This window comes from Acanthisitta chloris, unplaced genomic scaffold (assembly GCF_000695815.1).
Source record: "Acanthisitta chloris isolate BGI_N310 unplaced genomic scaffold, ASM69581v1 scaffold270, whole genome shotgun sequence".
Classification (NCBI taxonomy): Eukaryota; Metazoa; Chordata; class Aves; order Passeriformes; family Acanthisittidae; genus Acanthisitta; species Acanthisitta chloris.
Genome location: NW_008649724.1, coordinates 37,457 through 49,575, shown reverse-complemented (window position 1 = coordinate 49,575; position 12,119 = coordinate 37,457). Strand labels below are relative to the sequence as shown.

Genomic DNA, 12,119 nt, shown 5'->3' with positions numbered 1-12,119 from the left:
TCAGACAACATCCAGCAGAGAGGTCAGGGTTAGCGACTCTTCTAGTTCTTCAACACTGGTAGGTTCCCAAGGATAAAACACAACCACTTTCTTCTTTTCAGTCATGAGGAAACCATTATCACTAAATCTGCCTTTTATACTCCCTACATCCAGAGAAACAAAAGGAGCAATTGCAGTGGTCTGAAGAACAAATATATAAATGTCATCTTGTTGGGATACAGAGGCCTGAAAGATAAATAAATAAAAAATAAAAATACATAAATAAAAGAAAATATATACATTAAAGAAGACTTCAATTACACCCAAACCAGGAAAGACCTGTATGTCAATAAAATGGACTGAACTAATCTCTTCTGCAAATGCTTTCTGGAACAAAAGGTCAAACCAACAGGATACATATGTAAGAATCATGCAAAAACTGAAAATGTTATTATAGCCTTCCTACAGAATACTACAGATTGTGGAAAAATGCTACTATTTTCTTATGAAAAAAATGAATAAATGGTAGTCTGACATGGGACTGGTATTCTGTATTTACTGCAGTGAAAGAAATTTGTCCTTTGATCAACTCATTTCACTCAACCTGTCAATTCACAGCTACTAAAGGAGCTTGCCTTTCCAATTACATCTGTAATAGAAGCACACAAATGCAAAAGATAGAAAAAAATCACAGCCACACAGGAGATCAACTCCTCTTAATGGAACATGGCAAGGAAGTCCTTATGCTACTTTTAGTAACATATAAAAAATTAGTTGCAAAATCAGGACAAAGTATAATGTTTTATATTAAGTTGTATCAGTAGTTAATCTCAGACTTAAAATCCCAACCAGGATGCATTTTCCACTCAGGACTCCCCATTCACCGTAATGAAATATTATGTTACATAATTTTCAAATATCAATTAACTATATATAAAAAGAAGACAAATCACATTCAGTGCAAAGATTGTGTTCCTGTTACAAGAAAAGAAACACTAGTGATTTTTAAGGAAAAGCACATATCCTCCACATCTTGTGTTTCCTGAAGAAACACTAATATGAAAAACCTTGATGTTTTTTAAAAGCTATGAAGAGTAGCTCTTGGATTAGCAATGTGTTTGAAAGTTTAATTAGTTTATTAGTAACTACGTATAGAAGCACCAGCTTCTCACCAAACAGAGTAATTTTTTTAATTGCAGTTGTGTGCTTTCCTAAAATGAACACTGCATTTACCCTTCATAGCTATCCTTACTAGCTAGCATTGCAAAGACAACACAGTTATGGAATAAAGGAGTCACATTTCCAACAATGCTCCAGTTGCAGAGCTTTTATTATTGATGATGTCACTCCCAAAAAAACCCCAGCATGACTCAGACTCCAGATTGTGCCACCAGATGAAAAAAAAAAAAAATAAAACCAGGCTGATTTCTTTCCTCTGTATACTCAGGAGGCAGGCTGTGCTGCCATGAAAGAGATAAGAGGGGAAAATCTGGCCCATTTTCTTCTTGTAAAGCAATTATGCTGGTCCAGATTCAAAGAGATTAAAGGCCTCTATTCCCCCACCTTGTTTAGTTTAGCTCTAAAGAGCAAAGCTGCAGTCTGAAAGCCAAATGAGAGAATGCACAGGTTCCCATCCTGCCAATCAGATGATTAAGAATTTTGCAATAAGATGTACAGTGCTAAGAACTGAGGCTTAAAAAATGTATGTGTATACACACACAGGGCACGCATGCTCTCTGAATACACAGCAAGCTTGCTAGAAGCAGAAGAAATCTAGGGACAAGCTGCAAATAGACTAAAAGACAGTGCTATACAACACTGATGCCTTCTGTGCCTGTTCAGAAGACTGATACACTTGCCAGCTATTAAGAAATAATCAGTATTATGCAAATCAGAACGTTTACCAGAGGGCAAGGATTTGAAGAAGGAGGAAAGGAGCATGCAATATTGCATGTTAGCAATGGTACACTGATCTGAGAGTGTGAGCACTTCAAGGGGAAACACTGCTGACAATAATGCACACTCAACTGAACTAGAGTCACCTAACACTGGCATGCAGTAGTGTCTGCAAGCCAAAACACTTGTCATGATGCTATTTGCTATCTAGAGACAAAAAGAATGAAAGGAGCAATGCTCAACAGTCAGGTGAAATACAATCTAAACAAATGAAAGGGAGACTTCATTATTTAAAACAAAACAAAGCCCAGACAAAAAACAAGCACACAGAAAGATAAACATACACAAACCGACCAACCAACCCCAGCAGTCTTATTTAGATATGCATGTAGTGACTTAGATATGCATAGAGTGACACAGAAAAAAAATACCTATCTGATTTTGAACTCCACATGAAAGCTAGAATGGCAACAGCTAAAGAGAAAGAACATTCAGTGGAATCAGACACTGCATAGCAGGCAAACAACTTAAAACATTAAGATTAACAAAACCAAATACAGTAATTTAGCATGATTGATGCTTACACTAAGCTGGATCTTTTCTAATCCTACAGCATCCTTTAGTGATGAGAGGAAGTAGTGGTTCGTAGGACTCTGGAGCCCATCTTCTCCCACAAGACAGAAAGTAATAACACAGCTTTTCCTGGTACAATTTCCACACCTCTCCAGAATGCCACTTATGGACTCCTTGTAGATGGGAAGAGCACTCTGTGCTTTAACAGTCACACCTTCTTTGGCAAGGGTGCATACCGACTCCAAAGAGCTCCAAGCATACACAACGACCTATCAAGCATGTTGAGAGAGCACAAAACTTAGAAGAAAAGCAACACAGATCTGTGAAAACAACGCAGCATTCTAGGTTTCAGATGGCTCATTGCAACAGATGTTTTCCCTGACAGTACCAGTTGATTTCCACCTAGCAAAAAACTCCACAAAGACTTTAACAATAGATATGGCATAATAATTAGACCATTACAAAAACCTCACAAGAAATCCATTTCAAACAGTCTGGAGCTGTTGTTCTTGATCTGCAAGACTTTTTGTCTTCTCCAGGCTTCTTGTGAGGAGGGAATTGCCAATTCCTGCCAAGGGAGTGCTGGGAAATGGAATTAGTGAATGACTAATTTGTTGACTATTTTTTTCTCCCCATCTTGATTTTAAAAAGTCAAAGAAAGGCTTTTCTTGAGCTTGCTCAGTGTTATGTGATGTAACCCAACTGGGTAAGCTGAAACATCTGCACAATCACCATTAAACAGAAGTAAACTGCATCATCTTAAAAAGGACTATGAAATTTATATTAATACAGTAAATTGCATTCCCAGTTACCACATATTACGAACATACCCTTAAAAAACCCTTGTAATTTGGAAGATGAGCTCTTAATGAGAATTACAACATTCTGCTTATTTAATAAATTTTAGGCTATTGTCTACCTTGACAGGAGTCTGCAGTCAGGAACAGATCTTAACTCCTTTCAAAAGTTTTAAGTTCCAAATTTTCTTGAAGTGCCAAATACAGGATTCATCAGAACTACCCTACTGCCAACATTTCCCTGATGTTATCAGAAAATCTGAATTTAAGTCTGCTAGAAGAACTCAGACCAAAAATAAACAGTTTCATTAAGTGCAGTCCTACTCCAAGAACTGACTGTCCAGAAACTGCAACCATTTTCTCTACCATATATTACTATAAATAAGCAATGTTATAAATCAAAACATTTGTGGCAGTCCACCAAACACAGCAGTGAACTAGGAACTGACAAACTCATACTACTAGTTGCAAAATGACTAGTAAGTCATTCCAGGTCTATAGGTACATTTTTCAATCCTTCTCAGCATTTTCACATGGGACACACTTTATGTCAGGACTTGTATCTTGCAGTGCAAAATGATCCCTAAATTCACTTGGGATCTGGTTGCCATAGGATGAACAGCAACAAAAGGTAAAAAGTTGAAGAGGAAGACTGTTCTCTACAAGACAACTCAGCAGCCCAAATACTGCTGAAAAAATCCTACTAGTTTCTGTGGCATTATCAGAAAACAACTAAGACATTAATGATGACATTGCTTAGGTGACCTTGCAATTAAAGTACACCTAGATGTTCTGTTAATATTTCAGAAAAGAATCCAGTCCTTTTTCACCAAAGTGGTATAGTTTGAGTATTGGTAAGTAATGGCACAATCCTTTTTTTTTCCCCCTACTTAGTGAGTTAGTCTAGTTCTAACACCCAGGGAACAGTTTTGTTAAGTAGTGAGATACCATTTTTCACACTTTGTTCTATTTAACCATCAATCCCTTAATATTTCAAGAGAATAGTTAATTTCAGTCTTACACCTACAGGGTATAAGCAATGCAATTAATTCCTTCTTCTGTGAAGCAGTACACACTAATGTAATAAAGGATAGCGTTGCCCCAAAGAAGATTAAAGACCACAGTTACACCTCATCGTGCTTGAGCATGGCCTAACTGAAGCTTGTCTAAACAAAGATGTGCTCATTTCAAGTTCACATTTTTGCAGGAGGCACACAATAGTGGTGAGAGACATGTCACTTACCCTCAAAGTCAGCTTGTGGTCCACATGAAGATCTGAGACACCGTAAATGTACAACACACCTTTATCTTCATAGGCCACAGGCAGCAGTGGTGCAAAGAAGTTCTGGGCAAAATAATGAAGGAGTTTCCATTTACCACCATACTCTGAAAAAGGTTAAAAGAAAGAAAGATTCAAACTGAATCCAAGACTGACTTGGCACACAATTCCTTCCTGTGCTTTCTGGTCCTGTTATAGCAATGCAACATCCCACTCCACACATTTTCAACTCCATCAACTGCAAAGAATGACTTAAGATACTCTTTTTCTTCCACATAAGACTCTGCTCTAGAAAATATTTGATGCTCTTTCAAGCTTTAGTTTGAGTTTCATAAAAAGGTTACATTTTTCCCTTATTGGTCCTATTGTTGCTACGCCATCATTCAGTTAGGGAAAGCCTTAAACACAAGTGACAAAACTGGCACAGCATACCACACATTAGGAAAGCAGCTGGAGCATCTGTGTCATTGAGAACCCAGACACACTCACTGGCATTGCCACAAATTACTACTACTGTAACAAGAAACAACAGAGTTTGACTTTTGGTGCTTATGCAATGTGTTCTCTTCCCCCTTTTCAGTCCTCCTTTTTCAGTTCTTCCTTAGAGGAACATCAATAGCAACAAAGACAAAATTTTCAAACCAAAGACAAATCTGAGCTTGGCAAAATTAATTTGCCAGCATCTAGAGACAACACTTACTTTAGAGAAGCTAGTATACATGACAGACATATGCCAATCAGTTTGCATTGCCTTTTTAATGGAAAGCTGTACCTCACTATTTTTAATACTCTGAAAGTCTGCCATTCAACTGGAAAAGACATCAAATGTTTAGTCCTCTCCAAAACGGGCAATTTTGTCAGATGCCACAGTGCCACATAATCACTTTCAAAGAGCAGCTGCTTCCATTTCTTCTTCTATTAACCTTCCATCTAGCACCCACTGTCAGCATTTTAAGTCTGCCCTTGCTCAACCATTATCCAGTCATTAAAATGGCACTAAAAAAAGTAGCAAGTCAGCTGCACCATCTCGTAAGGAAAGAAAAGTTAGATCCTGGTTTCATTCTTATTTCTGTCTCTTTGCTTTATACAACAGGTTTAAAGTCCACAGATGCTGAAAACGTATTTTCAGTAATATGATTTTGTTGTAACTAATTACCTCTCTGTGTTTTGGTGCTTGTACAAAGTTCCTAGCACTTTCAAACACCTTATAATTAAAGACTTCACTCAGGGTGATTTAAAGGGTGTGTTTGTGGCTTTCCCAAACTGATTTGAACTTGCTCTGCCTGCACTCCACATAGACATGAATGAACTTTGTGGAAAGCAAAGTGTATTAGCTCCAGCTTAGCACCTTGCACATCATCTTGTTCTCAGCAAGTTCATAACCACCTAGCTTGAAGAATAGACAAGAAAAGCTCCTATCTGCCTGGAAAACCCATATAAGATTCAACTGTGCTGTGAGTTCAGTCTGTTGCCAGTACAACACCACCAACATTCAAGTTAATAGCACTGAAGCAAACCAAAGAGGTAAGTCCGAAGGACAACTTCAGGAGAGGCTACTGAGTTTCTTCAAAACAGACACAGAAACTGATGAATGTACTCAGTATATTGGTGCTACTCAGTATAAAGAACTGTAGAACCATTTATGTTGGAAAAGACCTCTGAGATCACTGAGTTCAACTGTTAACCTGTCAAGTCCACCACTAAATCATATCCCTAAGTGTCACATTTACACATCTTGCAAATACCTCCAGGTATGGTGATTCCACCACTTCTCTGGACAGCCTGTTCCAATGCTTGACAACCCTTTCAGTGAAGAAATATTTTCTAATATCCTAACTAAATCTCCAGAAATTTTTCCTAATATCCTAACTAAATCTCATCTGGCACAGCTCAAGACCATTTCCTCTTGTCCTGTCACTTGTTAATGGAGAGACAAGACTGTCCCCCACCTGACTACAACAACCCAGCTCCCTTAGACTCTCCTCATAAGACTTGTGCTCCAGACCCTTCAATAACTTCACTGCCCTTCTCTGGACATGCTCCAGTGCCTCAATGTCTTTCTATAGTGAGGGGCCCAAAACTGAACACAGGATTTGAGGTGCAGGCTTACCAGTGCTGAGTACAGGGGGATGATCCCTTCCCTACTCCTGCTGGCCACACTACTTCTGATATATGCCAGGATGCTGTTGGCCTTCTTGGCCACCTGGGCACACTGCTGGCTCATGTTCAGCTGCTGTCAACCAGCATTCCCAGGTCCTTTTCTGCCAAGAAGCTTTCCAGCCACTCTGCCCCTAGCCTGTAGTGCTCCATGGGGTGGCCATGACCCAAGTGCAGGACCCAGAGCTTTGCCTTGTTGAACCTCATGCAACTGGCCTCGGCCTATTGATACAGTCTGTCTAGATCCCTCCCACCAAACTTGGTGTTGCTTGCAAACTGGCTGAAGGTGCACTCAGCCCCCTCATTCAGGTTCTTGATAAAGACATTAAAGAGGACTGGCCCCAATACTGAGCCCTGAGGAATCCTGCTAGTGACCAGCTGACAGCTGGATGTAACTCTATTGACCACCATCCCCTGGGCCTGGCCATGCAGCCAGTTTGCTTTTGTAGTGAACAGTGCACCCATCCATACCATGGGCAGCCAGTTTCTCCAGGAGAATGCTGTGGGGAATAGTGTCAAAGGCTTTACTAAAGTCTAGGTAGACTACATACACAGCCTTTCCCTCATACACCAACCAGGTCACCTTCTCATAAAAGGAGATCAGGTTGGTCAAGAGGGACATGCCTTTCACAAACCAAAGCTGGCTGGGCCTGATCCCCTGATGATATGAACAAAGTAATGTTCTGGCATTGCAAGGACAATTCCTGACAGAAAACATAAGTGATTTAAAGGAGAAATCCACCAAAAACAGGGAATGCTAACAAATTGCTCTTCTTTTGAGAAAATGAGAGGTTTGGATTAGGCATAGATTATCTGAAGCAGAGTAAACTGCAGTGCCTGATCTAGCAAATAAAAGCAATGGGCCTTGTATGAGAAACAGGCAGGGAGGGTCTGGGAGGAGTTAAGATCTCTAAAGCCCTCAGGACTGCTGCAGGACTCTCAGGAATTTCCATTGTCAGTGCAATAGATGCAGCTCACTGCAGACTCCAGACAGATCCCCCATGAGCTCAGACAAGTTACCCAGCATGGGTGCCTGTTAACTTGAATTTTTTCCTTAGCTTAATTTACATGATGAAAATCTAGGCTTCAACTGTCTTAAATAAGAAGATGAATAATGGAACTGGTGCAGAGCAGTTTCTGTTACTTAGTGTAATATTAAATCCCATTTCTCTTTGAATGGGCCATTCTCTCAAACCTGCTGTGCCTTGATTTCCAACTGGATTACATAGCCACACTGCAGGAGAGGAGAGAAGGTTTGCTACCTAGGCAGCAGATATAGAGATCCTCAAGAAACCTGTACAGTGGAGAAAACAACTGGGAGTAAACTTGGCATTACACTTCCACAGAGAAACAAACAAACAAAAACCCCAACTAACAAACAAAAGCAGACAAACCACACAGTTAAAAGCTTGCACCATTACAAAACCCATTCTACTACTACTACAGAGAGAAGGTTTGCTACCTAGGCAGCAGATATAGAGATCCTCAAGAAACCTGTACAGTGGAGAAAACAACTGGGAGTAAACTTGGCATTACACTTCCACAGAGAAACAAACAAACAAAAACCCCAACTAACAAACAAAAGCAGACAAACCACACAGTTAAAAGCTTGCACCATTACAAAACCCATTCTACTACTACTACAGATACTGGTTTGGAATATTTGAAAGCATCACTAGTCTGCTTACCTCAGATCAGCTTTTTAAGGTTGGTATTTCCCTTCCCAAAACCCCTAGAGCCATTCTGAAGAATCAAAGCTCAACTGCTGTAGCAGTTTCACACAACAAGTGCCTTCCAAAGGCAACTTTTCCAGCAACAGGGTCTTGATAATACAATTGTCAAAGTCACTTAAGACAGCAAAGAAAAGTGCAGCTTGCTGATTAAAAAAACCCACATTCTTCAGCTCATCTGTTGTCTTGATTTCCATAAAACTAGAGCCAAATTTCTTTATTTAAAAACAGGCAAGTTGCACAACAAATACCCTCCCTGCCCCCAAAATGAATGTAAGAAATCTGGAGATCAGGTAGCTATCGTGAGAAACCTCTAGGCTTAAACCTTCCTGCTACAGACATGCAAGCCCAAAGGCAACAGTCAAAAGTTATTTAAAACAGCCCTGAGGTGGTTTTCTCCTCCTCCCACCGCATTTAAATGAATTCTTAAAGAAATCCAAGTTTCCCCTTTTTTTCCTGATGATAATAACATGGGGTTTGCACTCCTTGTGGTATCAAACTTCAGAATAGGAAACTAAAATTAGGGTTGTAATGAGACCCCAGGACCCTTTTTTCTGACTCTTCCCTGAAGCCTTCTACACTGATAGCAGGAGTGAAAACAAACAGTTCTCCCTGAAACGATTTTAAATTAATCACTTCACACCATTAAATGAAACCAAAGAAACATGCTGCTAGTTCTTTCCTCACCTCATTCTCATGAATTCAGATCAATTATTCTCCATAATAGCCTGTACCAGGGCTCACCAGGGGCTCTAAATATTGAACCTGCAATAAAAGCCAGTTATGTGTTCAAGGGAATCTCATGACAACTTAGTTGGGTACCTCAAGGTGACACTTGTGTGGGAGCAAGGTAAATTACCATGTGTATCATAGCACTCTTCACCAAAACATACTGCATGGATGCTAAAGGATTCAACATGGCACAACCAGCTCCACAACTAGGTGCTAACAGTCAAAACACAGTTGTCATAAAAGCTGTTTAGTTCTGAGCTGAAGGCAGAAGAACTGTGACAGGAGTGCTGTGCTGTGTTTTCATTCAATCCCAAGCAAATATCTTACAGGTAAAAGTTAAAAGGAGAAATATTTGCTACCTTCTCGCCTCCCCATTTCAGGAGGAAACATTTCCCCTTTGTACAAGGAATTATGTAAGCCCCTCAATGACTCTCTTCGAAATAGCAGATTTAAATAAAAGCACTCACTGGTGATACTACTGTGCCATCTAACAAGATGCAGAAACGTGTTTTTGAAGTGCAAATAAAACTAATTTCTCCGAAGTTTTGCATAATTTCATCCATTAGCATTTCAAAATCCCTCTACCACACTGCCTAATTAAATGAATATTAAACCTTTCCTCATTCCACTGAGGGAATAGAACAAAACAAAGGGACAGCTGTATCTCTGCTGAGCTTCTTTTCTCTAAACTAACTTCAACAACATATGAATAATTCAAGTATTTGGTACATTTTCTGCAGTGATGTCAGCTCTGTACTTAAAAAGGCATTTATGGTCTCCACGATCAATTCATCTATCAATACACCTGTCTTTACAAAGAGAGATCTTTCCAAGCAGCTTCTTCTCCTGAGGCACTTAAAGCCTAAGAGCATCACCCATTGCCAGAATAATAAAAATTAACATTGTGATATTCCATTTCCTAACACAAGTCTTAAAAGTCCAGAAAGATGAGCATTATAGCTGGGCTGCTGCCTTAACATTTAAATAAATTAGCCTGTTCCTTTTACTGGTTTGTTTTCCTTTGTTGTTGCATTTACTGTGCTTGGATGAATAATGAAAAAAAAAAAAAAAAGATCAAAAATGTGCTTGGATGAATAATGAAAAAAAAAGAAAAAAATATCAAAAGGGGAGAGGGACAAACATCTCCCAGAGAATGAAGGGGAGGGTGGAGTGGGCTAATTTTTTCCAAAGCAAGGCCAAGTGGAATTTTGTTCTAAGGACAGATCAAGAACTTCGCAGCCTTTGCTTTTCTAGTTCGCTCATATTCCTTCACACATGAAATTCTTAAAGATTATCAAACCCAGAATATGGAGAAATAACTAGAATTGCATAACCAAAATTAAAAAGCAAGTCCTATACTGTTGTCCTAGAACAGCTTCTCCATTTCAAAATGACTTCTGCACAAAATGCTTGGAACATGAAACACAGCCACTTCCCTCACAGCACACAGTCCTCACTCCTCACTCCTCTCCTACTTCTTACTGCCTGTGTGATTTATCTCTTTATATGTCTGATTACTCTATTTTTTGTGTTCAAAAAGGAAAAACATATATATATAAAATATGTGAGGAGATGCCATGTATGTAAATTAGAATAATTTAGTCACAAAGAGTGATTCACCTCATCTGACACCAAGTTAGACACCAAATCCCAGCTAGTCATCTCCTATAAAGAGCTTCTCAGAAGCTATGCTGGGTGAGAGGCATCATATGAAGGTCTATGAAAGCAAATTCAGCATGGAGAAGATAGTTCATCCCAGTTACTAGACAGTAAGGACACTGAATCACATTTGGAAAGAACCACTCCTCCCTCAGCTGAGTACAGAGGAAATCAGATGCCCAGCCTTTACACCATAAATCCCATCCTGATCAGAACAGGATCACAGTTCTGGGGTTTTTTTTGACAGTGCAGTATTTCGTGTTCAAGGGAGAACAAAATCAACCAAATTAATTGAGATTATGGAAAGGAAAATTATACATGGGTGCTCCTTCTTACCCTCCTATCCCACTACATCCCTCTCTGTCCATTCTCCCCCAGGGTGGCTGGGTATGTAGATGCATCTGTACAGCTGTGCCAGTAAGTATCATCTGGAAACAGAATTTCTTAGAAGTCCCCAGTTTTTAATAATTGATCTTTCCAATTTTAAAATAACTAAACTTGAAAAAAATACCTTTTTTTTTTTTCCTGGAAAAAAATGGAAGAAATATTACACACAGTTTTGGAAGGATCCACCTCTACATAAGAGAAAGAAGGGTAGTTGAAAGCTCAGAAGTCACATTGGAGTTGTGACATCAATCTTAACCATCCCTGCTTCCTAATAGGCAGCTTTGTCTAGCTTCAATGATATTACTTCCTTGGGGGAAATGAGAATACTGTTTAAATGAAAAAATGCATTTTTAAGAAATTAAGAGTTACAAACAATATTAACTTCTCCAAACTAAACCTTGCTAAAACAAGGGTAAGAATTGGTGGCTGCTAAATCTGAACTTAAGGTGCAAGACTTCTATAGGAAAATAATTGCTTGTTCTATATCCTCTTCCACTTTCACAGATGATCCTGAAAAAACATTTTTCTGGAAAGCATTTCTAAAGGATGGGCAGAAATATGTTCAAAGTTTGTAAAGTTGCCCAAGAGACAGAGCAGACCTATACTTCTTCCAATGAGGATGCTTTTACCAGACTGTCACAAAACTTACCCAAGGAAGCCCATGAAGGTGCCTGCCAAATGTCATTGAGTTGCCAGTACAGAGCTCCCATTGTATGTCCTTCTCCCTCAATTATTTCACTTTGACTAGCACGATAGAATTCAGTTTCTGTCTTTACACACTGAGCCTGCATCACCTGGTGAACAAACAGATAAAGAAGTATTTTTGGTATATAGTATTCCTTCAAAACTTGTGTGAGTATACAACACAGACTTTGCAACAACAGTACATAACTTTAAACTTGAGCCTTCAGGAGTATACACCTGCAGTGC

General features: G+C 39.2%; 1 protein-coding gene across 1 annotated transcript in view; it reads right to left on the bottom strand.

Annotated features, from left to right (window-relative positions):
- The window catches only part of MANBA (mannosidase, beta A, lysosomal), a gene marked incomplete at its 5' end in the record, with an annotated part of 44,578 nt that continues 32,459 nt past the window's right edge, over positions 1-12,119 (bottom strand). The window contains 4 exons of the mRNA XM_009081738.1: positions 1-225; positions 2,460-2,717; positions 4,489-4,631; positions 11,839-11,983. Coding sequence (XP_009079986.1) covers positions 1-225; positions 2,460-2,717; positions 4,489-4,631; positions 11,839-11,983 — 771 coding nt within the window. The remainder of the gene's footprint in view (positions 226-2,459; positions 2,718-4,488; positions 4,632-11,838; positions 11,984-12,119) is intronic.